The following is a 27,338-nucleotide window of genomic DNA, read 5'->3' on the forward strand; positions in this document are numbered from 1 at the left end:
CAGTGGAGTCAGGGCTATGATCCGAGATATTCTGTTGCCCAAGATGGAGCAAGAGAACATTTCTGAACTGGAGCCTGGACCAGATGATCCCAAGGGTCCCCATCAGTTCTAGGACTGAATCTCATCTCCATCAGATTTCCACTTTTAAACATATGTTGCATAGTGATCACCAAAGAAATTAGCACTGAGTTATAGAATGAAGCATGGAAGTGTTTTGCATCAGTGGGAGCAATAGATGCAGCACAGCAAGGTGAAGGGAGTTGCTTCAGGCAGCAAGCAGAATGGGGCAGACAATGATGGCAAGGAGAGGGGTCTGAATGATGCTCAGGAGTTTATCACACTGGGGCAGATTTCGACATTAAAGCGCATTTAAAGCATCCCGCAAATGAAGTGGAAATGGCAAGTAATTTCACGGATGATAATCACCCGCAATTGGGCAAATAAAGTGATATCGGAAGTGCATTGTCTCTCAATTCCCAAAAGTAAAAAGATGTGCATTAGTGCTTCTTTGTGACCACATTAATGGGGGTTTTGTGCGCATCATACGAAATCATCATGCGTAATTTTTCGGGGATCTTCACGGGATAAGCTCCCGATCTCCTTCGTGTGATAAGCTCCTCCGTCTGAGCCTTGTTCAACATGTTGGTGCCAGATATTGACAGAGAGGGCTGTCTGCTTCAGGAAAGCAATGCATCTAGGGCCAGCCCTGAGGGAGGGAAGGAAGGAAGGCAATGGCAAAGCTAGATCAACTGCCTCCACTAATGTACACAATGCAAGGAGAAAACCAGACCAGCAGGTTTCTCATGCCCTTTGCTATGCTATTCAGGAGTGGCAACAGGAGGTGACTCTCAGCAGATGTCTGCGCAACCTCTTTGCCAGCGAAGCTCAAGGACATCGAAAAACACTTTTCTCCACATCATGAATCAAGACAGAACTGTGGGGTTTAAATATATAATATGGCATTTATTACATTGTTGCTGTCATTGTGGGCCTTCAAGTTGTCTCCAACTTATGGCTACCCTTTGCTGGTGCTGTTGTTGCGTGCCTTCAAGACGTTTCCAAATTATGGCAACTCCAAGACAGGTATCATGGCAGGTTTCTTCAGAGGAGGTTTGCCATTGTTGTCCTTTGAGGCTGAGAGAGTGTGACCTGCCCAAGCTCACCCTGTGGGTTTCCATAGCTGAGCAGAGAATCGAACTCTAGTCTCCAGAGTTGTAGCCCAACACTCAAACCACGATGTCAGGCTGGCTTACAAAGGCAACCCTGTCATGGAGTTTACTGAGGCTGAGAGTGTGTGGCTTGCCTAAGTCACATATTGAGTTGCCATGGCCAAGCAGGGAATCAAATACTGATCTCTGAGCACTGAGCTACAACTCTGGAGATCAGAGTTCAATTCCCTTCTTGGCCATGGCAACCACTACATTACGATGGCTCTTTTATTACAGGACCACAGATTACATCAGATTACAGGGTGATACAGTAGTGATTTATATAGAACTGATGCTTAAGGTACCATATTGGAACTTCACCAGCAGAGGTCCTTGCAGGAATCCTGCTACGCTGGCATAATACCAGAGAGCTATGCCATCTGGTTTAACAGATACACCTTGGCATAATTCACCTAATACACTGGTAGAAGTATATACTAGATGTGTTCCTTCAGCAAAGATATGTTGGCTGAAGCATCTGAAAAGGGGCAGAGGTGTGGAGGAGAAACATGGACAACATAGGAAGGAGTCAACTGGTACCATATGCTGTACCCGTTTGATCCATGGATATGCCCATTAGCAACGTAACGGATATGCCCCGTCAGCAGTCCCAAACACAAGCAAACAAATACAGTTAAAAGCACTTTCATCGTCGTTATGTGTCTGTGAGTTGACTCTGACTTATGGCAACCCTATCATAGGGCTTCCTTGGCAAGATTTCCTCTGAAGAGGTTTGCCGTTGCCTTCCTCTGAGGCTGAGAGATTGTCACCCAGTGGGTTTTCCATGGTGGAACAGGGATTCAAACCTAGTCTCCTGGAATTCAAGGGTGCACTGTAGAAATAATGCAATTTGACACCCCTTTAAATCCTATAGGTGCCATCCTATGGAATCCTGGGATCTGAAGTTTTACAAGGTCTTTAACCTTCTCTACCGAAGATCCCTGGTGTCTCCCAAAACTACAAATCTCAGGATTGTGTAGGATGGAGCCATGGCAGTTAAAGTGGTGTCAAACTGCATTATTGCAACAGTGCAGATGCACCCCTAGGCCTAACATTCACACCACTATAGGCACACAGTCTTCTTAAAAGCACTTGCAGAAGCATATAAATAAATATGTAAGTATATGAGTATAAAGCATGTAAGTTATGGTTAAACCACAAACTATTCACAGAATTAAAAACCATTTTAAAGGGGGGGATTTAAAGTCAGCAAAATGGACCATTATTAAAAGCCTTGCGCTCAGTTTCTAAAAACCTAATGGGATAGAAATGTTTTCAGTTGCTGACCAAAGGACACCGAAAAAGCTATCCCAGCCTCCCCAGAGAAGATGTTCCAAAGTTTGTGAGCAGCCACTGAGAAAGCCCTCTCCTTTGTTTCCAACAAACATGCCTTGAAAGAGGATGGTCCTGAAAGAAGGGCCTCCTCTGAGCCTGGGCAAGCTCAAAAGGGAAGACGGTTCTTCCGATAATGGATTTGACAAGCGTTACTTCCCCATTGTAGCAATGGCAATATCCCCCAATCTCTGGATACCCCAATGTGTGTGTGTATGTTGTTGCTTTTTTAATTAATTGGGCTTTTCACATCATGCAGTGCTGTTGGTTGTTGGTAATGGTGGGGGTCTATATTGAAAGCCAGGGTCTCCAGGGCCTGCGGCAGGATCACCCAGGAGATCCCAGACAGGTGCAAAGAGAACCGAGTTGAGCGGGGTCTTGACACAGAAATGGCCCTGGATTATAGGCTTCTCTCTGTAGGCGGCAGGCCGGCAGCAGGGATTAGGAAGGCACGTGACGGCGGCATGGAGGCTTTGTAGCAACAGGAACAGAAGGAAATAGTAGAGAGGAGTCTGGGGGTGATAGATGTTTCTGTCGGAGATGCTTTGATTTAGATTTCCTGCACGGCAGGGAGTTGGATGGTCCTTGCGGTCTCTTCCAACTCTATGATTCTATGATTCTTGTTCTGCCCGGAAGTGGTGTGTGTTCATTCTCTCGCTTCTTTCTAATTATATCATGTTTATCTCTTACAGCATCCACCAGTGTAACCAAAGGCTCCCGGGAAAACATATGCAAACATACTGTCAAGACACACTCGGCAATATTAAAAGTTGCCCAGTACTAGCTTGAAAAGTCTTCAGTGCACATCCCAGCAAGCATTGTGGCAAAACAGGAGAAGAAAATGCAGATGGAACTGAAAGGAGGGAACCGGATGGGGTCCCCAGATTACATTAGCCCACAGCTCACCAGTTTCCTCACCAGTGCCATTACCCATGGAGTACCAGTCTGTGCTATCATTTCAACAGCAGAAGCTATATCAGTTGGTATACCCTTAAGATCAGAAACCACAAGGGACAAGAACGCTGTCCCAAGGGACATGTGGCTGGCTGTTTCAATTATGGCATTTCAGAAGGCTTTGAAAAATAGCTGTTTTGAGATGCATTTATTGCCACGTTTCATTGGTCACAGCAATAAAACACTACTGTTTCACTGACTGCTTTATTTTTAAATCCAGTGACTCCGAAGGAAAATTGTCTGAATTACATTTTAATATTAATGTGTATTTGTTATGGTGGTTGAATGTGTTTTGAAGGTTTACCATCACAATGGTTTTTTACTGGTTGTACTTAAGAAGAGAAAAAGAGCTATGCTGGATCATAGCATAGGAGACCTCTCTAGCACAACATTTGAACACACAGTGATCAAACCAAAGGGAAAGCCCACTGGCAGAAGATGAGTAGAGCTGCACCTTCTCCATCTTGTGCTCCTTCTCCCTGGCAACTGAGATGCTTGTCCTTTTTAAATGGATGCCTTTGATGGGCTAGGCCAGGGGTAGGCAACCTGTGGCCCGCGGGCCGGATGCGGCCCGGTGAGGCCTTGGGACCGGCCCCAGCCTGGTCCTGCCACGGATTGCCGCCGGGGCCTTTGGCGTCTTGCTTGAGGGGCATGGTGGGGCAATTGTCTATAGAAGCCTCAGAAACATGCATTTATCTTAACATTTTTTTTAAAAAATCAGCAAATTTTTTTGCATGACCTCCAATTTTTATTTAAAAAGTGCCCTCCATTTGAAAATTTTGTCCTACATTTCTCCCGGTTTATTTATTTATTTAATTTTTTAAAAAATTATTTAATTATGTATTTTTTGGCTTCGGCCCCCCAGTTGTCCGAGGGACAGCAACCCTGCCCCCGGCTCAAAAGGGTTGCCTACCCCTGGGCTAGGCCCATGAAAGACATCTTATCCATCGTTAAATAAATTAATTGCCAGACCCCATAAATACTCAACAACAGTTGCAAATGACATTAACTTCTCCTTTATTCAACAGGACATTCCAAGAAGGATTCATTAGCCTGGAAACATCTTACAAATGTCTGTGTGGCTTTTATTGAAGCCCTGATGTTTAATACAACAACAACAACAACAATCAGTATAAAAATATATACATATATGTGTATCTGAGGGGGCTGTATTTATGTTTATACAGGATTATCAAAATTAACGCTTTTTCGAGTGGAGTCTGCATGCACGTTCAAGTGCAGCTTGGGCATCTTTCCCTTGGGCATATAGGCTTTCCACATGAAGGCTAGGGTGCCATAGTGGGTGACCCCCCGTAACCTGAAGGGGTGCACATTGTTCTGGTAGTTGAGTGGAATGATTCCATGCAAGGTGGGAGGCTTGGGAGGCTTGGTCCTGGCTGAGTGATGGACCAATTCACAGAGGATCCGCTGGCCCAACTCAGCTTTCCCCTTTCTCATCTTTAAGCTGGTGCCCAAAACATATTGGCTCTGGTGACGGCCCCCCATCAATAGCTGCTGCACCATGGTCCGGATGAGTGGGTTGCTTGTGGCATAGAGGTCCAGCAACTTGCCCACCTGCTGTTGCCAAGCCTGTGAGTCAACACCACCTTCTTTCGCTTTCAGGGACATAACTGACTGATAGAGGTACGTGAACCTGTCCCAGTCAATGTCTTTATCATCATCAAGATGGAAAATGTGCTGCCGGGCACCCCGCCGGACATTTCTCCGATGAAGTTTGGGTGTTAGCTTGGTGGTCAAGTACAGAGAATTTTTGGGAAGCCGATACCCTTTCGGCGTGGGGGGCTGGCGTGGTTCCTCCGCTGGGGGGTGAATCTGCTTCTCCAGCTGCATAACAACCTTCCAGGTCTTCTCACGCTGCGCAACCATTGACCATGTCATCTGGACTTGCTTTCGGCGAATAGGAGGTTCTGCCTTCTTCTGCTGCTCCTCCTCCGCCTTCTGCTTCTGTCTCATCTCATTCTCTCTCTCTTTGGCTTTCTCCGTCTCAGACTCATGTAGCTTGATAGGCTGTGATCTGAATTTGAGATGTCTCTCCATACGCTGCTGCTTCAGTTTCTCCCACTGAGACCTTTCCTGCTCCAGTTTCCACCTTCTAATGGCATCTTTCAGTTTCTTGCTCAGCCAGAACTTTTTCCCCCTCACCTTGCCTTCACCAGCCTCCAATGTCTTCTTCAAGGTCCTCTCAGCGCTTTCCTTCCAACGTTTGCTCCAAAACTGTTTCTCCAGCTTCTCCTTCAACTTTTTAGCCTGCAACACAGTCTTGGCCGCATTCAGAAGGCCATTCAGGTTGATAGCAAACTGTCTTGGATCGACGGTCAGTAACTGATATGCGTGTACGGTTTCTTTGAGCTCTTCCAAAACAGAAATATGTGCTTCGGGCAAAAAAGCCTGCTGCTTCTCACCTTCCTGGATGGTTTCTTCAGCTTTCGCTACCAAAGCCTCCTCCAGTGCTTCGGTATCTGTTGTGGCACAAATCTGGAACAATGACACCACTTGACAGAGACGCTGGAAGCCTTCAGGACCTTTGCACACCAGTTTATCTGGTTCAGTCAAGATGTCCAGGATCAAATGAGCACGCTCTGAAAAGTCAAGCTCCGCACCTGAAACAAGTTCGTGCTCATATGCGGTAATTAAGGCCTCTGTTTCGTCCTCAGAAAGGGCCCAAACATCCTCCTCTTCTAAGTCCTCCCACATGTCTGCCTCCTCTTCATCAGAAATTAATTTCTTTCTGCCAGAAATTAAGCCCTCTCTGTGAGAAATTAATCCTTTCTTGCCAGAGATCAATTCCTCTTCGCCAGCAATTGATGCCTTTCTGGCAGCCATTTCTTCTTCCTCCGCCTCCACTTCTTCCATTTTTTCCTCAACTATCTCCATCATTTTTGCCTCGATCAGCTCCATTATGGTTGATTCGGAGAGCTCTGTTACTTTTTCCTCCGCCAGTTCCATTGTTCTTGCCTCAGTTAGCTCCTTTAGCCTTGCCTCTGCAAGCTCCAAAATCCGTGCCTCATCTACTTCCAGCATTTCTGTCTCGGCCAGTTCCAAAACTCTTGCCTCATCCACCTCTAGGGATGTCGTCAAGGCTATTTCCATGGCTCTTTCTTCAGCCATTTCCCTGGCTATGCTTTCAGTCAGTTCTCTGACCATTTCTTTCAGGGTGGCCTCCGCTTCAGCCTCGTCAGTCAGTCCCATCTCTTGGACCTCAGCCAGTGCTTGCTCTCGTGCCGCAGCCAATGCCTTCTCCATCACTTCTCCCATGGCCTTCTCTCGTGCGTCTTCCAGTGCCTTCTCCCATGCTTCCACCAAGGTCATCTTTCGTGCTTGGAGCAAGACCCAATTCCTTGCTTCCTCCAAAGCCATATCCCTTGCCTCTGCCAACGCTCTCTCTTTCATTTCTTCCAGTGCTACCTTTTGGGCTTCCACCAGAGCTCGCTCTTTCAATTCTGCCATCATTCTCTCTTTGGCTTCAGCCCGCAACTCAGCTAGGGTGCTTTCTGACATCTGCAACAACGCCCTTTCTGACTCTTTAACCAGGGGCTTTTCCCCTTGCACACTTCTGCTATCCAAGCGCATGACCTCACTCTCTTCCTCTTTCTCTTCAAGAAATTTCACTTTCCCCTCTCTGATCTTGTCAGTCACCTTCCCCGGTTTCTTCCTGGCTACCTCTCGTTCCTTCCTTTCAGGCACTCCCTCTCGCTCTCTTCTCTTACCTGTTGCCTCTCGTTCTTTCGCCCTGGCTCCCTCTCGTTCTTTTTCCTTGGGTGCCTCATGCTCTTTCCCCTTGGCTGCTTCTAGTTCTTTTCCCTTGGTCACCTCAAGTTCTTTCCCCTTGGTCACCTCAAGTTCTTTCCCCTTGGTCACCTCACGTTCTTTTCCCTTGGTCACCTCACGTTCTTTTCCCCGTGACACCTCAGGTTCTTTTCCCCGTGACACCTCACGGTCTTTTCCCCATGACACCTTACGTTCTTTTCCCCATGACACCTCGGGTTCTTTCCCCCATGACACCTCACGTTCTTTTTCCGGTAACACCTCAAGTTGTTTTCCCTTGGCCACCAATTCCTGGTCTGCTTCTAAGGATATTTCATGGTCTTTCAATTTAGGCGCCTTTCCCTCTTTAGCTATTTTCTTGGTCAGTTTCTCTTGCCTTTCCATCATCTTCCTTGCACCTTGCATTTTGGAGACCACACCAATCCGCTTATCTGATGCTGCAGGTTCAAGCTCCCTTTCCCTTACTTTTCTCATTCTGCCTTCCTTTCTTCTCTCCCTAACCAGATCCTCCTGACTGATGTCGCTACTCTCAATGTCACTCTCTGAACCTCTAGGCAAGCGTCCTTCCTTCTTCACATCCAACACTGTTTCCATTGTTTCCATGGAAGGCTTGAGATCCTTGAAAGAGGCCTTGAATAGTTCATCCATGTACTTCTTCCAGCCTGTAGACTCTGCTGTGCCTTTCTCCTGAGAGGTTAGGAGGGACTGGCTGATATTTGTGAAGGCCTCCCAGGACATGGTACGGCCTGCCAGGGCAATCCGCGCCGAGGAAAGGAGGTCGTCAGCTACAGTGTGGCCCTCACCTACGGGGCTAATTCGGAGCATCATCAGCTTATAGAGATCATTGCGCCACCTGGACCGGTCAGTGCTGTACTGCTGCTGCGGGTCAATTAAGATGCCTTTGACAGGTGGAGGTGGCAGGCTTGGAAGCAAAGGCTGGCTGGGTTTAGGCTGGATAGGGCTGACCTCTGGTTTTGTTTCCACTGGTGCAGTGACAGCCACTTGCTCCTTCTTGAATTTCTGCTTCAGCATCTCAGTGTAGAGTTGCGTACGGGTGTCACGCCGCTGCAAGAGGATGGGATGCATCCGCTTGGATGCCTTGGGTGCCTTTCGCGCCTCCTGGGAAGTAGCAAGAGGGGCCTTAGTCTTCTGCCGTTTCTCCTTGGTCTTGATCTCCTTCTTAGTTTGCTGTGCTTCCTGCCACATGGTGCTGCTAATCCCGGTGCCAGTATCACTGATGATAGAGGTAGTGCTGCTGCTGCTGCTGACATCACTGGTAGTGCTGCTGAGACTGCTGGGAGTGGGACTCCCCTCTGGTGCAGCCACACCACTCGGCAGGACCACAGGCTTACCGTGCGCTTGCGGGATCCTAGGAAGCTTTTCACGCTTATGTTTTCCACTTGCTGCTGCAGGGAGAAGACAGTGAGTGAAATGAGTGCGAGGAGGTCCAAGGTCAGGACAGAGCACATGCTTTCCATGCATTATAGCCATTGCCTATTGATTAATTATCTTCCTCTCAAGATACAGTTGGCCCTCAGTATCCGTGGGGGATCCATTCCAATCCCCCCTGTGAACAACAAAATCCACGGATGCTCAAGTTCCATTATCCTCCATGGAGGCACGTGCATGCAGCGTCCACACCATTAGGGACAGCCCTCGTTGTCCCCAGTGGCAGCATGTGCATGCGGCCACATCACCATTAGGGACAACGGAACCTGAGGTGAAGTCTCATTGTCCCTAATGGGGACAACGGGGGGATGTCCCTAATGGGGGCGCAGCCAAATGCACGCACAATTGGAGACAACGTGGGTTTGCAGTCTGCGGATACTCTAATCTGTGGATGGCAAGTCCGCGAATACCGAAGGCCGACTGTATGCAAGCAACATTAGAAACAATATAATATAAATATACAGTCAAGCCTTCACATTTGTGGTTTTGAATTTTTTGGATTTGATTATTCACAGATTTGGTTAATATGTTCTCCCTCGGTTCTCCAGTGTGCCTCTACCAGATGCTGACTATACAGTCACACTGGAGAATCAAGAGGTTTCTAGAGAAAACACTTCCCTAGGCACAGGGACGTAGCCAAGGGGGGGGGGCTCTTGGGGTCCGGACCCCCCCTTCCATTAGAAAAATGAATGGTGTGTGCTGCTGCGCTGCCGCTCCCAAGCCCCATTATAATGGTGGCACTTAGTCTGGAACCCCCCCCCCTTCCTAAAATCCTGGCTATGTCCCTGCTAGGCATTTGTAGTTCCTCCAACATAATTTCATGGTCAACCCTCTGCCAGAGGTTGACCACAGAATTGCACAGGAAGACTTAAACATTCCTAGAAAGATGTTCTCTCCGGTTAAAAAAGAAAGTGGTTTATTAACTGTGGGCTTTCCACTTTCATGGCAGTCCTGCACCCCTAAGCCCAAAGTACTATATAGCCATTGTCTATTGGTTCCTTGTCTTCCTACCAAGATATTCAAGATGGCTAACAACATTAATAACAATAGGATATAAATACTGTACTTCAGATCTAATCAATCTACTTCAAAACGAACAAATGTAGTCCCCTGCTCAAAATCAATACAAAATAAGATCATCTCATGATAGTAGTATAAAAATGATGCTGGAGGAAATAAGAGGAAAAGGAAAGGGGGGAAAATCCTAATTTGCAGCACAGTTATGGACACTCCCCTGATAAAACATTCTTCAATGTTTATTTTAAAGCCGTATGTAGAGAGATCTTGCAGCACCTTTGAGACTAACTAAAATAAAGAAGTTGACAGCATGAGCTTTCTTAGATGTCAGTCTACTCCTTAAATCAATCTGAGGAAGTGGTGCGGGAAATGAGGTGCGCACCAGGTGACACCCTAAGGTGGGTTAACATCACTATTCCTCAAACACTTATCTTTGGGCAGAAACAGGCTGTGGCATTCATCTGCTTCCCTTTAAAATGCTTTAAGAGATGGAGGGAGCATGTTACTAAGGATTCTGTAGGGTGTGAAATGGGAGGAGATCAATGGCGAGGTGACACCATGAGCTACCGCACCGGGTGACACCAACCCTAGTGACACCATGGGTATAATGTTGGAAGATATGCAGGTATAGTCTAATACTTATCCTGACCCGCCTTTATCTTCTCCTGCTTGGCAAAGAGTCCCAGCCACCGGGTCTGGGCCTCCAAGTGGGAATCTGGCTTGGCAGACTCTTCGGGTGCTCCTTGAGACATGGACCGATGTCGCAAACGGGGCGGGCGGGCAGAGCGGGTTTCTATGGGGGGACACTCAGTCAACAGGAACAGATTGGCTGTCAACTGATTCTCCACCCGCTTCATCAGCCTCTCAGCCTCTTCTGTTAAGGCATAGATGGCTGCATCATGGGAATCTGCAACGATACCAGCAGCACGCACCCTTCGAGGGAAAACTGGTTCTATGTGAGAACGGCTCAGTTCAACCCTGGATAGGAACAAAGGGAGGACATAAGAAGAAGTCAAGAACCACGGAGGAATGCGGTCTAGGTCAGATCTAGCCTTGTAGGTTAGTTTAGATCCCTTTATACTATGCCTGCATATGTCTATGTTTGGTTGTTGTGGAGAATGAAATTTCCTTCTTCTTTCCACAATGACCAAAGGCCTCCTCCTGATCTACTGTAGAGATGGTAAAGCCCCACCATCCATGGCCATTTATGCATGGAAAATAGCTGGGGTGGATTGTAGAAATGTCCAGCTATGTCCCCATAGCCAGAAACAAAATTACATCAGTTGCTGAGACCTTCAGAGGACCTCAAGAGACATCAGCAGATAATATAATCCCACTTTGCGTCTGGGTACAGGGACATAGCCAGATGTTTCTGCTATTCTCCTACACTCCTCCAGGTATGAATGAAGCATACCCTTCCTCATTGCCTGGGTTTAGCTTCAATTCAGAGTGGAAGAAGTTCGGTGTTGTTGGCAAATTGTTCTGCCAGATACTGTATAATATACTGCTGGGGAAAGGGCTCCTTCTGGGAGTCTTATCACAGCCAGAGGAGGTTTTATTATATCCCCCCCCCTGAAACATATCCTCCTCATCCCACCACAGAGAGCTACTTACAAGTCGTCTAGGCTAGTTTCTGCCAGCCGCTGCATCTCCTGCTTCAGGACAAATTTGTCAGTGATGCCAGCAACCGAGTCAAGTAGAGACCGAGCGAGGTCACGCAATTTTTTGTTGTCATCCAATAGGGCTCGGGCTAGTGGGACTACCTCCTGGTCAGTCAACAGGTCCATCTTCCCCAAGGCCTCCCAAGCTGCCAGCCTCATCCTCACCTATGGAACAAAACATGGGATCCAGATCCTGGTATACGTGCACCCAGCAGTGAGGGACCCAAGTTCACCCTTTCTGCTATGGACTTCCTTATGTCTAATGAACAGGCAAGCCACCTTCAGTTTCCTTCTCTGCAGAATGCTTACACTTGCAGCCTACCTTGCACATAGGGCCCGAACAGACAGGCCAAAATAAAGCTGCTTCGGGTCACTTTAGGTATGCTGTTTAAATGATGCATACATCCTAAGAGGACGGAAGCTGCGCCTAAGGACTGTAGTGCCGCTTTAGCACAACGTCTGGCCTCTTAGGATGCAGTGTGGTCCTGTAGCAGCTTTGCGACGATCTGTGCAAAAGTTGTAACATAAACTTTCACAGACTTAATCTACTTCCTCAGGTGCATTTGCCTATTTTCCCTGTTCATAAACTACAGGTTTATGAATGCATATTAGGATTCTCAGATCTCAGGATCTGACCCCTGTCCTCCAGACGGAAGGGAAGAATCTCACAGTGAGAAATGCCTTGGCAGATGTGTGCATGTATATTTTCCGTAATGGTCAAATTTGATGTTTTTAATTTGAATGGTATACTCTATGCACTTGTGGTTGATACTATAGGTGTCATGCTTAAAGACATTACCAGCATTGCCTTTACAACATCGCTGGGGCCTGCCTCTTGTGACATTATCAGGGGTCACCCCTAGGTTTCAAGTTTCAAATTTTGCATCTGAAATCTCAGGCCCTGAGATCATCCTTACTTGAAACCCTTAATGCATATACCTCTATATCTCTTTGAGCTCTCCCACCCCATATCACCCATTACACCTAGTGATACTTAGGCTGACCTCTTTGTGGTTAGTGTCCTGTATAAGACGGTCAAAGGCCTGTTCTTGGATATTTCTTGGCAGCTCGTAAGACTCCGAAAGCTGGACTAGGGCAGATGTACAGAGCAGGTAGGTTGAATAGGGCACATCGTCCATTAGGTTTAGAATGGCCTTTATGACACTGGGCAGTGATGTGTCACTGGGCTTGTGCCTAAACCAGGCTTTGGCCACAATATCAGACAGCAAATCGCGGCGGCGATGTCCGTCAATGGTGGATTGTCGCCTCAACTTCTGTGCTTTTTTCTTGCGGGCTTTCTCAACAGCCTCTGAAGTATCCCACTCTGACAATTGTATCTTGACCATCCTCCGTGTTGGCAAGGGTTGCCTGCTTGACACCAAGGGGCACGTGAGGCTCGTAGGAGTCCCTTTTGGAAATAGACGGGCTCGGATAACTGAATTGGGGACATAGCCATCAGGTGCAATGGGCCAGGACTGTCCAGGTTTAAAAGCTAACCTGTGGAGCAGAGGAACAGGCTCCAACATTCGTGGGAGCCCGCGATAAGGAGGTGATGCTAGTGGAGGTTCAGCCGGGGCGTGCTTCTTCTCAAAGGATGGCGGAACTATTTGGTACTCCACAGCAAACTCTGGGAGTATCTCCTTTACACCAGGTGTAAGTCCATAGAAATCAGGGCCGGGAAGATTGCTCACCTCCTTGCCAATGAACTCTATCACTTTAGCCACATTTTTCTCTATCACCACCTCCTTGTGATTGGTTATGGGTTCCAGACGTTCAAACTTCTTTGCCTGCTTGCCCACCTGACGATACCTTGAAGAGAAAAGATTTAAGCCAAAAGTTGCAAGATGTGTATTTCTCTCTATGTGTGTGTGTTCTGAAATTGCTTTATTTTCTAGTTGCGCCCCTTAAATGCCATTATCATTGCTTCTACATTGCCCATACTCCAGTTCTAAACATATATACATTCTGGTCCTTCAGTTCTCCAGTTTCGTTAATATAGCCACATCGTTCTAGCCTTCTTAAACTAGCTGGGAAATGCAAAGTGCAAACTATGGTTATAGCCACCTCTATACTTTACACTAGGTGAAGTCATGCTGCTGGTCCATTGCCATGCAGGAATGCCAGATCGCTCACCCATGGCAATTTACCTACCTTTCCCTAGGCTTTGCTTCTTGAGTTTTCTTTGCCATGCAGGAATTCCTTTTTCCAAGGAAATGAATCCTGGATGGCAAATTCCATGGTGTTGCAAACAACCAAGGGTGAACTCATTTGAAACAATTTGTTCACAACAAATCCTGCCCTTCTCAGCTGCATTGCAAGCAGGAACACCTGTAGCTGGGCCAAAGCACAGTAGGCACCTTGGACAAATCTTGATGGACAATCTATGAACCTAGAGATGTCCATGAAATAGTTTTTTGTGGGTTTTTCGGACTATGAGGCCATGATCTAGGAGAGTTTATTCTCGACGTTTCGTCAGCAGCTGTGGCCGGCATCTTCAGAAAATGAAGATGCCAGCCACAGCTGCTAGCAAAATGTCAGGAATAAACTCTTCTAGAACACAGTCTAATAGTTCGCAAAACCTACAAAAAACTATGGATGCTGGCCATGAAAGCCTTTGACTTCACAATGTCCATGAAACATTGGCTATAGAGACATGAATGCTGAAGCTGTGCACATAAGCTTTCTCTTTGCTTCCAACTGTCACGGTTAACAGCAATTGGTAAAAAAATGAAGAAGAATGGTCTCTATCAAGACAGGAGTCACTTATTTCTAGTTATGGCTTCTTCTACCTCTTTCTCCCTCCCCATTCCCACATAACTTACTTGGGCACAAAAACGATGTCGAATGTTAGCAAGAAGCGGGGCGAGAAGGGAAGTGGGCGTTCAACGATGTCATCGCTCAGACACTGAGTTGCCAACCTAGAAAGGTACTTGTTGGGGAGGTATGTGATACATGGGATGAAATAGATGTTCATGTTGCAGCCCACAACCAAGTCTCCCCGTTGGTTGGCAAAGCAGACTCGGCTGAATTTGAGGGTAGTATCAAACTCCACTAACATCTGCCCCAGGATGTCCCAAATGCGTACAGAGCCATCAGAGCCACCAGTGACCAGTATGCTGAGAGTGTGACAGTAGTCAAAGGAGGTGATGCTCGTGGAATGCATGGCACTGGTCTCTTTCCAGAAAGGATTATTTTTGCCAGGGACCAGGGATGCCTGGCGCCATAGCCGAACCCGGTTTTGCTCTGTGAGGACACAAATGTAGCCAGGAATGAGTAGGAGGTGGTTGATCCTGCAGTTGGTGCTAGGAATGGCAACCAAAGGTACCACCTCCAGAAGGCTGTTCTTCTTTAAAATCACATCGGAGAGAACAATGTATTCATCAATGCCGTAGGAGCACAGGTAGGAAGACTCCCGTGAATGATATGAGAAGTTTCCGGAGGCTGAAATGCTGCTGAGCGCCACCACGTTGCCATCGTGAATTCTGCGAGCCCCCATTCGATACAAATTCTGGGTAACAGTGCGTACCTTTCCACTCCTGTACCCACTGAAAATGAAACTGGAAGTGCGGCCATTCAGGTCCAGGCGGCTGTAGGCCAAACATAGTACCTTGTCGTCTACAGAGTCTGTGGCACGCAAGATATACTTGGCAGAACAAGGATTCTGGGTTGTATCTAGGACATAGATGTCATTTGTGCCCATTGTTATCAACAGCTCCTCCCGGTCAGGGTCATAAACATAGTCCAGTGCCTTTTCTAGTAACTGAAAAGGCCAGGTGACAAACAGCATCTCTCCTGTAACTGGAGATAGGAATCGGATAACCCCGTCTTCTGTAGCTGCCAGAATGCGTGCCTTGTCTGGCCCACATTGCACCCGTATCAGCTTCTTGAGGATAGATTGGGACCTGTTGAAGAGTTGGTAGAAGTTGTTGACGGTGCGGATGGAAAAAGTATACTTTGTACGGAGGAAGAAGGTCTGCTCATTGATGAACTGCATCTGGAAAACTTGTTCCCCAATGTCAACGCGCCGGAGCTGTTCACAAGTAGTAAGGTTCCACTCCTTCAGAAGCCCATCCAGTGATGCGGTCATAAGGGTATGGACGGAGGTCCGGCTGATTATGCTGGTAATGGCACTCAGGTGGGCTTTGAATTGACTGACCAGACTCCCCTTATCAAAGTCCCACACCTTAACATCCCCAGCTAAGTCTCCAGTGTAGAGGAAGCCCTGGGACCAAAAAGCAGAGCAGCAAGTGAGAGACACACCTTGGCTGACCTTGAAAGTGCGGATCTGGGCCTTGGTTTGATAGTCATAGACACGGATGTTGTTCTCACACAAGGCCACCAGTGCTCTCCGCTCTGGCTCCACTCTGAGGAAGTGCACAAACTCACCACTCGCAATTAACACCTCCTGCACGAGTTTCATAGAAGGAACTCCGTCTATGACAATAGACCAGAAAGCCACAATGCCAATGGCACCTGTCACCACTTCACCTGTCTCAGGGTTGGAGCATATGCTGGTGATGGAATAGGGCGAGCTCATCTCTGAGAGCAGCGTAAACTTCTGAGTGTGGTCCCCAAAGAAACGCAAGTGGATGTCGTTGCAATAGGCCACAAGCAGGTTCAGGTGGGTGACATGGGCAGTCATGAGGACCATGGGGTCTGCTGTGACGGCATACTCTTTCTCTGTCACCGAGGTCTCATACTCTATGTTGTATAGCCAGACACGCACCTGCAAGGGGAAAAGAATTCATCCTGAGTCTACCTGAAGTTGGGTCAGACAGGTTTTGGCTGGCTGGGAATCAAAGGAAATGGATCCTGTCCCATGTTCAGGGCAGTAGGGCCCTTTGGTTCTGTTTGTTTAAAGTGGAGGTGGTTAAAGTGAAGCCCATGGACAAAATGCACCCCAAGGGCTAGTTTTGTGGTTTTAGTACCCCCCCCAAGTAAAAAAAAATGCCAAGAAATTATTTTGCCATTCACTCCAATGGTCTTGGGAGAACCAATTTTGCCATGTTTTTAAGAGGGCATTATAAGTCCAGGAGAGACCTTTTCTTCAAACTGGAAGTAAATAGGATGTGACATTGAAGTTTTAGACCCCAACTTTTCATTTGATTCCCCATAGCAACTTAAAATTGATTTTACCAGTTGATTCAAATCAAAGCTCGAATGTGGAAGAAGTGAAAGCCTGAAGAAGACGTAATGCAAAAGCCTCTCCCGGCAGTTTGGTTTTCCTGCTGTCCCTGCTGCTCTCTTTATGAGCCTGTATTAAGACTAAGAGCTGGGAAACAGCTCCATTAGCCGAAGTGGAACTGCAAGGATAAGTGGCAGAGGGAACTCTGGAAATTTGGGAGGTGTAAGTGAGTTTGGTCTCTCCAAAAGGCAGATTTGTTCTGGAGTCCTTATTAGCATTATTAGCAGCACTACACAAATGTCATGGTGGTCACCAAATGCATCTGAGGAAGTAGGCTCAAGTCTAAGAAGGCTCACGCTACTACTGTACCAACTTCTGTCTTTCAGTTAGTCTCAAAGGTAATACAAGATCCCTCTGCATACTGGTTTTCCAGATTAACATGGCTTTGTCTTTGAATTCTAGTTTTAATTTTGGAAATGCACTGCTGGCCACAGCCGAAACTTGGGCATGCAGGTTCAGATCTGTGTCTTCAATTACTGCAAACCTGAGATTTCCGGGGGAATGTAACCCCATCCAGCACAGCCAGCGGAATACCTAGGCCCTGATTTGCCTTCTGGCTGCCAAGGAGCACATCTGTTTTGACTAGATTAAGTTTCAGTTTGTTCATCCTCATCCAGTCCCTCACTGACAGCAGACACCGATTTAATACAACGTCCTTGGAGTCAGAAGAAAGGAGAAATAGAGTTTTCTTTGTTTGATTCTGCACTATATGACCTTTGGCAATCCATCTCCCATTGAGTTCAGCCGGGGTGCTCCATAGCCCAGCATGGAGAAATGGATTGTCATCCAGGTATAGTCTACCCAGAATTAGTTGTTCAGGGACCAAGTTATACAATGGCTGCAAGAGGATGCAGGAATCCATCAGTGAAAGGGCTGGGATGCTTATTTGGTAATAAGATCTATAAATACCACTTCCTGAAGTGTTTATCCTGCTGAGTGGAGGAGATCAAAGCAGGTGATAGAAAGGTTATGATGGCTACATGCTGCCTTCATGTTGCTGCTACTCTGGGAAACAGAATACTGAACTAGGTAAGTCCTAGGTATGAACCAACAACCAGGTTGTTCTTAAGGGAAGGTGTGTAAAGCTCAGAGCCTGGAAACTGCCAGGGCTAGGGCAGTCTGTGGTCAACCATCTTTCCCATCAGTGGCATCACTAAGGTGGCGCAGAGGGTTCAGACCACAACAGGCGACACCTCTAACTGTGTGTATGATATTGTAATTTAAAAGTACAATTTTAATTGCCCTAGTGGTTTATGTCACAACGATTGCCATTATATTAAGTGACATATGGAAATTATGATTTATGAGTAACATTAGTACAGAAAACACTACTAAGGAGTCTGTATGGTGTGGTAATGGGAGGAGGTCAGTGGGGGCGGTGACACCATGAGTTACCACACCAGGTGATACCAACCCTAGTGATGCCACTGTTTCCCATGATCCACCACTACTACTCACCTGGCTCCCCTTGGCTCTCCTCCAAGTAAATGATGTAAAGTAGGTTTCTGTATCAGTTGATTGGAGTAAGAAGATAGGTGGCATGTAATCTGGGTAGCAACTTTCCCGAAATACAATGCTCGGTCTGTCACTCAGCAAGATGTGGGCTCCTTCAGTTGTGTCTGGCATGCCCTGTCCAAGGAGGAGGAAGACAGTGGGTTCCAGGTAAAGAAAAGGTGGGGTTGAAGGAAGGCCTGCGTGTTCACAACAGGTGGCCTAAATTCAACTACTGGGAGGAAGGGAACACAAGGAAGGCATCATCTCAGTGACATTTGGTCACTGAGGGAGGGAGGTAAGAGCGGACAGCAATGACTTTGGGGTACCAGCCTTGGCAGACATCTCTCTCCATCTGTCACCCCCATGCCACTCCACTGAGAAATAAAACCCTGATTCTGATTACATAACATTAAGTCTTTACTACCTTTTGTAGCTCCAGCATTTCCATAAGTTGGCGTTTGAGGTCCTGCCATCGAGGAACGATGCGAACTGGGCCTTTCAACATGGCCATTCTGTTGCTATTGCTGGTAGCTCAGCTGCTGCTGCTGGAAGCAGGCCTGGGAGCAGGAAGGGATATGGCAGCACAGTCTATATGGATGATGTTGACCTGGAGTGGAAGAGACCGATGATTTCATGTGTGAGAGGTGGGAAGAGAGCAGCCCTTCATCATCCATGAGAGAAAAATCAGAGGGTAGACTAGGATTAAAACGAGACCTGACTAGTTAGCTGTTTAGATTCCTAACTTGCTGCAGGAGTTATGGTGAGCGATGATTAGCAACATTTTCAAACCCAGAGAAGTTATAGTGAGAATTGGTATCTGCTGGAGTTTGGCTCAAGGACCTCCCATGGATACCAAAAAAACCATGATGCTCAAGTCTCATTATAGTCATTGGTGCAATAAAGTGGTATCCCTTATAGAAAATGACAAAACTAAGGTTTGAGTTTGGGAGGGAAAATCGAACCAGCCGTGGATGGTTGAGTCCACGGATGCAGAATTCATGGATACAGGAGGGCCAATGATCAAAGTCATTAGAATGCACTATAAATATGCTAAATATAAAATGTCCAGGCCAATTAAGCTATTTTATAGTGGCTTAACCCTGGCCATAAAAAGGAAGGACAGAGCTAAGCCATGTACATATAAGATGACCATCAGATCACCATCAGACCCTGCCAGCATGGCCAATGGTCAGAGCTTATGAGAGTTCTGCCCCAAAACATCTGGAGGGCACCAGTTTGCCGACGTCTGCTTTAGGATGAAAGCCACTGCCAAGTCAGAACATTGGTTGAACTAGCCCAATACTATCTACTTTGACTAATCAAATATCTCCAGACCCTCATAGAGAAAGAGGGTATTGCCGGCCCTATTACTACCTGAGATCTTTTTAAATGGTTTACCTTAAAAGGTGGCTTATAAACCTTTTTAAAAAGATATAAATGTTAGTGGCCAAGGACTGAATCTAGATACCTCTGCAGGCAAAGCGTGGTCTTCCACAGTAGCATCTTTCCAGTACTGATGGTCTACCCTTGGAGAGTCTCTGGGGAAGAGATTCAGCTATGGGAACAGAGCTTGGAGATGTCCCAGTGATGGGTCAGAGCCAGTGCTTCTGGAAAAAGAAGACATACGACTGATCTCTACTCAGCATTGGGTGGCGGAACATGTCTGTAGGACATATAAGAAGGGATTGTTTCCTTCTCCAGCATTCAGGGGACCTAAGAGATTAATCACTAGGTCATCACACAATTCTTGGTTTGGAACTAGCCTGCGAATGAAGCTCATAGGGTTTCATAGTCCAGATCCCACTGCAATATGGGTACAGCTGCAGTTGTCATAACTGATCCCAGACATTGGCTTGTAACTCCTGTCCAAAACAGGTCTTGGGAACAAGGTGGGGCCGAGTGCCATAAGGAAGCTGCTGTTGTATGCAGCCTGGACAGGTTCCCATTCTTGGCAGGAGACACAGATCAGGATGGCAACCAGGACGCCATAAAGGAAAAAGGAATTACCTGTTTGGATCTTTGGAATCTCAAAGGACAGGCAGAAATATGACATCACGGCATTGTAGCCAATGAGCAATGAAGCATGGCTGCGAAATGGAATGGCCTTAGGTTTCTCGTGGCCTTAACCTGGTTCTCTGTGTAATGACAATTGAGAATACAAGATCACAGACTTAGGGTCCAAACAGTCAGGCCAAAATAAAACGGCTTCGGGTCACTTTGGAGGTATGCTGTTTAAATGATGCATGCATCCTAAGAGCCCAGATGCTGCACCAAAGCCATGCTCCAGTTCTAAGGACTGGAACCCAGCTTTGGCGTAGCTTCTGGCCTCTTAAGATGCATTGTGTGTCGTTTAAACAGCATACCTCCAAAGTGGCATGAAGCAGCTTTATTTTGGCCTGTCTGTTCAGGTCCTACATCTTCACCAAAAGTAACTCTGAAGGTTGTTGGAGTTAAAGATAAAGTCATCCCTCTGCATTTCAAAATCTAGGCAGACTCAGTGGGAAAATATGGTCCATCATACAATCTGGACCCAAAGCATATAATCAGCATCACATACTGAAGATGCTAATCTTGAAGCAAACCAGACACAAACTGCTTCCCAAAATTTGTGGGCTGTTTTAAAGAATTCTACATTGTAAGGCAAAGTTGTCTAGTGCTGCACTTCTTGATATTGGAACCTGGAATTACCTTCCAGGAAAGCAAACATAGACATTGGCTCCTTGACACAAATCGGGTTATTCTGGTCCCCAACGCTGCGTGTGGTACATTTATTTTATTATTATTATTATTTTGCATTTATTTTAATTTCATTGTAAGACCGCATTGGGCATCTTTCTATAGGGTTATAATGTGTCTAAGCGGGAATTAATGATGTAAGAGTTCTACATTATTAATGCATTGTTGCATAATCCATGTTTGTAGCTTTAGTAATATTAATCTCAGTTTGTCTCATTAAACCATTGCTCTCTGTGTCTGTTCAGTAATAAAATCCCACATAATCCCAGCCCTCAGGAACTGACCTAAAGGTCAGGTTCATTTGTTGCGGAAACCTTAATCTTTGCAGACCATATAGTATCGAAATCTCTTATACGAGTCAACGCAGCAAGGCAGAATTTGGAATATCCCTGCATGGCACAGCATCTACACTTGTAATACTCCAGTTCTGGCCACCACATCTCAACATAGTCATTCCATGTACTAAGGCTTAGTTACAATAAGAAAGTATACCCTCAAACTGTCCTGATTTGGCAGAGACAATCCTTAGTAATCCTCTGTCATCTCACTTTTTTCCAACCAATTTTAAAATGTCCCAGTGTTAGTCCTCCTCTCACTTTCCCCCTTTGACCTGGTTTATTTCAGTTGCTGTCAAATGAGTTCAAAGTACCAAAGTAGTTGTACTCATTTAAGCCGGAGGAATAGGAATGGGTGGGACAGAATGCTGCCTTTCCCAATAGGCTCAGTCAAAAGCAAGCTGCTGCAGCGTGTGTGGCTTTCCTCATTAATCAAATCACAGACTCATAGAATCATTGAGCTGGAAGAGACCACAAGGCTATGCAGTCTAAGCCTCTGCCATGCAAGAATATATGATCAAAGCACTCCTGACAGATGGCCATCCAGCCTCTGTTTAAAAGCCTCCAAAAAAGGAGACTCCACCACTCTCCAGGCAGCATGTTCCACTGTTGAACATCTCTTACCATCAGGATGTTCTTCCTAATGTTTAGGAGGAATCTCTTTTCCTGTAGCTTGAATCCATTGCTCGGTGTCCTAGTCTCTGGAGCAGCAAAAAACAAAGCCTTGCTCCAACCTCAGTATGACACCCCTTCAAATATCTGAACCAGTCTTGCCAAGAATAACCCATGATAGGTTCGCCATAGGCTTGCCATTCGTTGGAATTGACTTTAAGGCACACAACAACAAATCGTATCATCTCTTAACCTTCTTTCCCCCAGGCCAAACGTAGCCTGCTCTCTAAGTCGCTTTAGGACACAGTTTCCAGACTGTTCACCATCTTGGTGGCCCTCCTTTGGACGTGCTTCAATTTGTCCACATCCTTCTTGAATTGTGGTGCCCAGAACTGGACGCAGGGCCGCATTCCCACTTACAAATAAATCGGTGTGCGATCCAAATTGATGGGTCGATTCGACAGTGGAGCGTGGTTCCCACTATATTTGCCCCGATCGCATTTTCTCCCACTAAAGTAATCCACTGAATGAATCGATTCAGAAGGATTCAGTTCCAGCCGGCTGAAGGGGAAATTTAAATTGATTCCGATCCGCACGTGGATCACACTTGCACAGATCTGATTTATCGAAAAAGAAGCAGAATAAATCAGTGTCAAAAAGACGCAGGTTAAATGGGTCTAGTGCATGGCTCCCCTTTCGGAACCACTTCAGCAATTCGGATTAATAATAATAATAATATTAATATTTGTATCCCGCCTCTCCCGTTTGGATCAAGGCAGGTAACAGCAAGGATTAAGTGGGAACCAGGGTCATTTGCACCGGTTCAAACTGATTCATGATCCAATTTAAAAGGTAGTGGGAATGAGGCCAGAATATTCCAGGTGAGTCTGACCAAAGCAGAATAGAGTAGCGCTATTACTTCCTTCAATGCTGTTGGTATCATGAACACACTCTGATGTTGTTTGGCCACATGTGTCCCAGTTTTCATCTGTGAAATGTTAGAGTATGAGGAAGGCGTGGGACTAATTAAAAGGTGAGAAGACACTTCATATGCAAAAGAGATGCTTTGAGAAGAAATCTTAGCAAAACAGAGGGCATGGCATTACTAAGGCATCTGGAGAGATAGCTTCATGCTTAACTCAGCAAGGAAGAAAGGACAATGTGCTCTGAAGGAGCATGAGGTTTTTGGAGAAGTAGAGTGGTATAACTCCTTCATGTGTGAAGACCACAGACAGAGATGCATGGGCATGTAAGAGTTGAGGAGCAGCAAGAGTGTCACACGAGTCTTGGAAAATAAGGATAGAGACTTTGGGTTGGGACTGGGAGTGATCAAGGAGTCAGCGCATGGAATGCGTGTGTTGGGAGCGGTGTTTCATCATTATTCTATTCTATTCTATTCTAGTGGATTATTTTTAATGGAGGCCTGTGGCTAAGATCAAGGCAGTTAAGAACATTGTTTGTCAAGGCACCTGGAGCTGAAATTCAGAACTGGAACGATTGGAGCTTTTGAACCAACCAAAGGTATTCAAAGAATGTCACACACAACAGTCCTCAGCCCCTGCACCCTCTGAGTGACGCCTCCGCTTGAATGCACATAGGGCTTCATCATACAGGAGGCAAGTGTCATTAAACTGGCATCAAATCCCGTCAATATTGCACAATAACGGGTTGATTTTCACGTGGCATCGCCACTGTCCCAACATTATCCCGCAAATAAAGCCGCAAAAGCACGATTGTCCCATGAATAAAGCCGCAAAATCGTGCCGCTTTTTTATTCGTGTGAATAAAAAGTGGCACGATTTAGCCACTTTATTCACGGGATAATGGCGACGTCAGGTGACATCGTATGAAAATCGACCCGTTGTTGCGCTATATTGATAGGACTTAATGTCGATTTAATGACGCTTGCCTCCTGTGTGATAAAAGTCCATAGGCACACGCTCAATAATTTAATGTATAGGAACTGTCCCTAGTTTCCAGTCTACAGAGGCCCACAGTGAGGCCTCCGCATCCATAGTCGGCTGCATCCCTGGATCAGGGCCACGGTATTTCCATGGCAACCACAAAATGGACCACTTTCTCTCTCTCTCTCCATCAATGGGAGGAAATAGGAGATCTGTCCCTGAACTTGCACAGGCAATGAGTACCCACTAGGGGGCAGCAGGTGTTCAACTCATTGCTTCCTCCATGACAGTCTAGGGCTAGGAGTAGGTAGAACATCATAGGCTTTCCTGGGAATTTGAACCTCATGGAAAGAGAATGAGGCCTAATCCACACTGCAGAAATAATCTGGTTTGACACCACTTTAACTGCCATGGCTCAATGGTATGGAATTCTGGGAACCGTAGTTGGTTGCAGCACCAGAGTAGAGCAAAGGATCTTCTAGGTGCACCTTTGTGACTTAGTGAAAGAAGTTGTGGCATTAGCTTTCATAGGCTGCATCTCAGGAAGCAGGCCAAGATACATCTACATTTTAGTTGTAATGCCGTTTGACACCACTTTAAGTGCTGTAGCTCCATCCTATGGAATCCTGGGATTTATAGTTTTGCAAGGTCTTTAGCTTTCTCTGCCAAAGAATGCAGGTGCCTGACAAAACCACACATCCCAGGATTCTGTAGGATACAGCCATGGCAGTCAAGCATGGTGTCAAACTGCATTATGTCGACAGTGTAGATGCACCCAAAGCTTATGCTGCAACATATTTCGCTCCATTAGTCTCAAAGGTGCAACAAGGCCCCGTTGCAGGCTGATGTTCCAGACTGACATGTCTATGGTCCAAAAACACACTGCAGATATAATCCAGTTTGAGACCGCTTTAACTGCCCTGGCTCAGTGCTAGAGAATACTGGGAATTTGTAGTTTCTTGTGGCACCGGAGCTGTCAATGTCTCCCAAAACTACACTTCCCAGGATTCCCTAGCACTGAGCCAGGGCAGTTAAAGCGGTCTCAAAGCAGATTATTTCTGCAGTGTGTTTTGGACCAAAGAATACAAAAAGAGAGAAGGCAATCTGGATTGTTTCACCGGTGCTGCTTCGTCCTTTGCTGACATTGTTCTGTTCATTGAACCAAATTGCCCCAGAGACCAACCAGCCATGTTTTGCTCCTTCTTTCCTCCGCTTCTTCCTTCAGCCTTGGGCCACGCATGTTCAGTCAATAGTGTTTATTCCCTATCTGTGCAAATCCAGAAGACGGAAGGCATGGAGCTGCTGCTACGCGGGGAACCTGCCAGACTCGAATTTCTTCCTTCTTGGTGGCTGCAAGCCAAAGCAAGCCAACTGATAGCAGCTGCAGAAAGGTATTCCTTCCCCTGGCGAGGCTGGAAACTCCTTCAGCCCTCTGAACCGCAGAAGATATCATAGAAGAGACTCCAAAGGCCAACCCTATCCTGCCATGCAGGAACTCTCAATCAAAGCATCCTCAATGACAGATGGCCATCCAGATGGGTTCGAGTCCCATCCATGAAACCGGTTGGGTGACCCTTGTCAAGTCACACTCTCTCAGCCTCAGGGGAAGGCAATGGCCAGTCTCCTCTGAACAAATCTTGCCAAGAAAGCCCCATGATAGCTTCACCTTAGGGTCACCGTAAGTCGGGAATGACTTGAAGGCACACAACAACAACAACCGACAAGTACTGACAATGTATTAACTGCAGGTATAAATCCTTATATGCCTCTCTAGGAATCTCCAGGTCCTCCAGTGCAACTCTGTGGTCAACCTCAGACAGAATTTGACCACAGACTTATGCTGGAGGACCTACAAATGCCTAGAGTGGTCACTTCCTCTAGGAACTTCTAGGTTCGCCAGCACAACTCTATGGTCAGCTTGTGAAAGAATTTGACCACAGAATCATGTCGGAGAACTTACAAATGCCTAGAGAAGTGTTTTCTCTAGGAACTTCAGCACAACAACTCTATGGTCAACTTCAATGCTGGAGGGCCTACAGAGGCCTAGAGAGGCCAACTGTAACAGGAATATTTATTGCTGTGGTGATGAGGGGATTAAATGGCGGTTGCGGTCCCTTTAAGAGAAGAGGAGGAGGCGTGGCCCAAAGTGAGGTGGAACCACCCTTTGCCCCGCCCACTCAGAGCCTTCAGGCGGGAGGAGAAAGAGCAGTGGGCGTGGCTTTCTAGGTCCCCCTCTCCTCCTGGTATGGCTCCGCCCCTGAGCTTGAGAGACAGAGGCGAGAAAGAAGAGTGGGCGTGGCTTTCTAGGTCCCCCGGCCCTCTCCTCCTGGTATGGCTCCGCCCCTGAGCTTGAGAGACAGAGGCGAGAAAGAAGAGTGGGCGTGGCTTTTAGGTCCCTCCCTCTCCTCCTGGTGTGGCTCCGCCCCGTCCCTGAGCTTGAGAGACATAGAGGCAGAGCGCGAAGTAGTCGCTGCTTCCTTCTCCCTCGCGGCCGCTTCCTGTTCTCCTCGCGCTCGCCTTCGCGCCAGGTGAGTGTGCTCCCCCCTCCTCTCTCTCTCTTTGGTCCCTTCCCCCGCCGCCTCGCGCGCGCGACCGTTGGGCGCAACCATTCGTCCCCTGGGTGGCGGGGGGGGGCGTTCGAAGAGGAATGGGCACGCGTGGGGTCATGGGAATTGTAGTGCAGGGCCCTTGCGGAGGCCTGTGGTGATTAGTCGTGGCCTGAGGGCAGGGAAGACTACGACTCCCAGCAGCCTTCGCGCGAGGGGTTTTTTGGGGGGGAGGCGAAAGAGTTCTGCCTCTGGGCCTCGTTTGAACGCCTTACTCTCTCTCCTCTCGTCGCACTGCAGAAGCAAAAGCTGCATCCGCACTGCAGACGCAATCCGGTTTGGCCCCGCTTTAATTGCCATGGCCCAATACTATGGATTTCTGGGCACTGTAGTTGAATATGGCACCACAGCCCCAACTGCAGCCCCCAGAATTCCATAGCACTGAGACATGGCGGTTAAAGCAGTGTCAAACCGTATATGTATCTGGCACAATTCCCATGATTCCATAGCATTGAGCTATGGCAGTGTCAAACCAGGCTGTTTGCTCTGGTGCCACAATGAATTAGCATTCCCAGGATGCCACAGCATTGAGCCATGGCAGTTAAAGTGGGTCAAAGCATAGCTCTGGTGCCACAATGAACTACTGTTCCCAGGATGCCATAGCGTCGAGCCATGGCAGTTAAAGTGCCATCAAACCAGATTATTTCTGCAGTACGCATGCAGCCAAGAGTCCAAAACACACTGCAGATATAATCCATTTTGAGATCGCTTTAACTGCTCTGGCTCAAAGCTATGGAATTCTGGGAGTTGGAGTTTGTTGTTCCAGCTCCCAGAATTCTATAGCCTTGAGCCAGAAAGAGTTAAAGCAGTGCCATACCGGGTTATTTCTCCAATGTGGATGCAGCCAAGGAGTGCCGTCACCATCGCCTGCCCTTGTGGGAGGGAGAGGATCGCCACACTATTAGTTGCAGTGGTGCAATGAGGGAGGCATTAAGGCCCTGGGCAGTGAGTAATGCTGTGAGTAAGGTGCAAGCAGCTGCTCTCTTATCCTCACTCCTGGAGGACAAAACCTTAGGAAGGAAGGGTCACATTCAAGTGCAGAAGAGCAGCCAGGAAGCC

General features: G+C 47.0%; 2 protein-coding genes across 2 annotated transcripts in view; one reads left to right on the top strand and one right to left on the bottom strand.

The window, feature by feature from the left end:
* Positions 1–4,673: 4,673 nt before the first annotated feature.
* WDR87 (WD repeat domain 87) lies at positions 4,674–19,691 on the bottom strand. The gene is made up of 8 exons (XM_042439863.1): positions 19,555–19,691; positions 18,511–18,693; positions 18,051–18,221; positions 14,230–16,133; positions 12,412–13,216; positions 11,361–11,572; positions 10,396–10,724; positions 4,674–8,686 (listed from the first exon to the last, which is right to left on the bottom strand). The coding sequence occupies exons 2-8, from the start codon at positions 18,595–18,597 to the stop codon at positions 4,674–4,676; spliced, it is 7,521 nt and encodes a 2,506-aa protein (XP_042295797.1). The 5' UTR covers positions 18,598–18,693; positions 19,555–19,691.
* Positions 19,692–26,100: 6,409 nt separating this feature from the next.
* SIPA1L3 (signal induced proliferation associated 1 like 3) overlaps positions 26,101–27,338 on the top strand; it is a 75,675-nt gene continuing 74,437 nt past the window's right edge. The window contains 1 exon segment of the mRNA XM_042439491.1: positions 26,101–26,201. The gene's annotated coding sequence lies outside the window, so the exon portion shown is untranslated.

Source organism: Sceloporus undulatus, chromosome 9 (assembly GCF_019175285.1).
Source record: "Sceloporus undulatus isolate JIND9_A2432 ecotype Alabama chromosome 9, SceUnd_v1.1, whole genome shotgun sequence".
NCBI lineage: Eukaryota > Metazoa > Chordata > Lepidosauria > Squamata > Phrynosomatidae > Sceloporus > Sceloporus undulatus.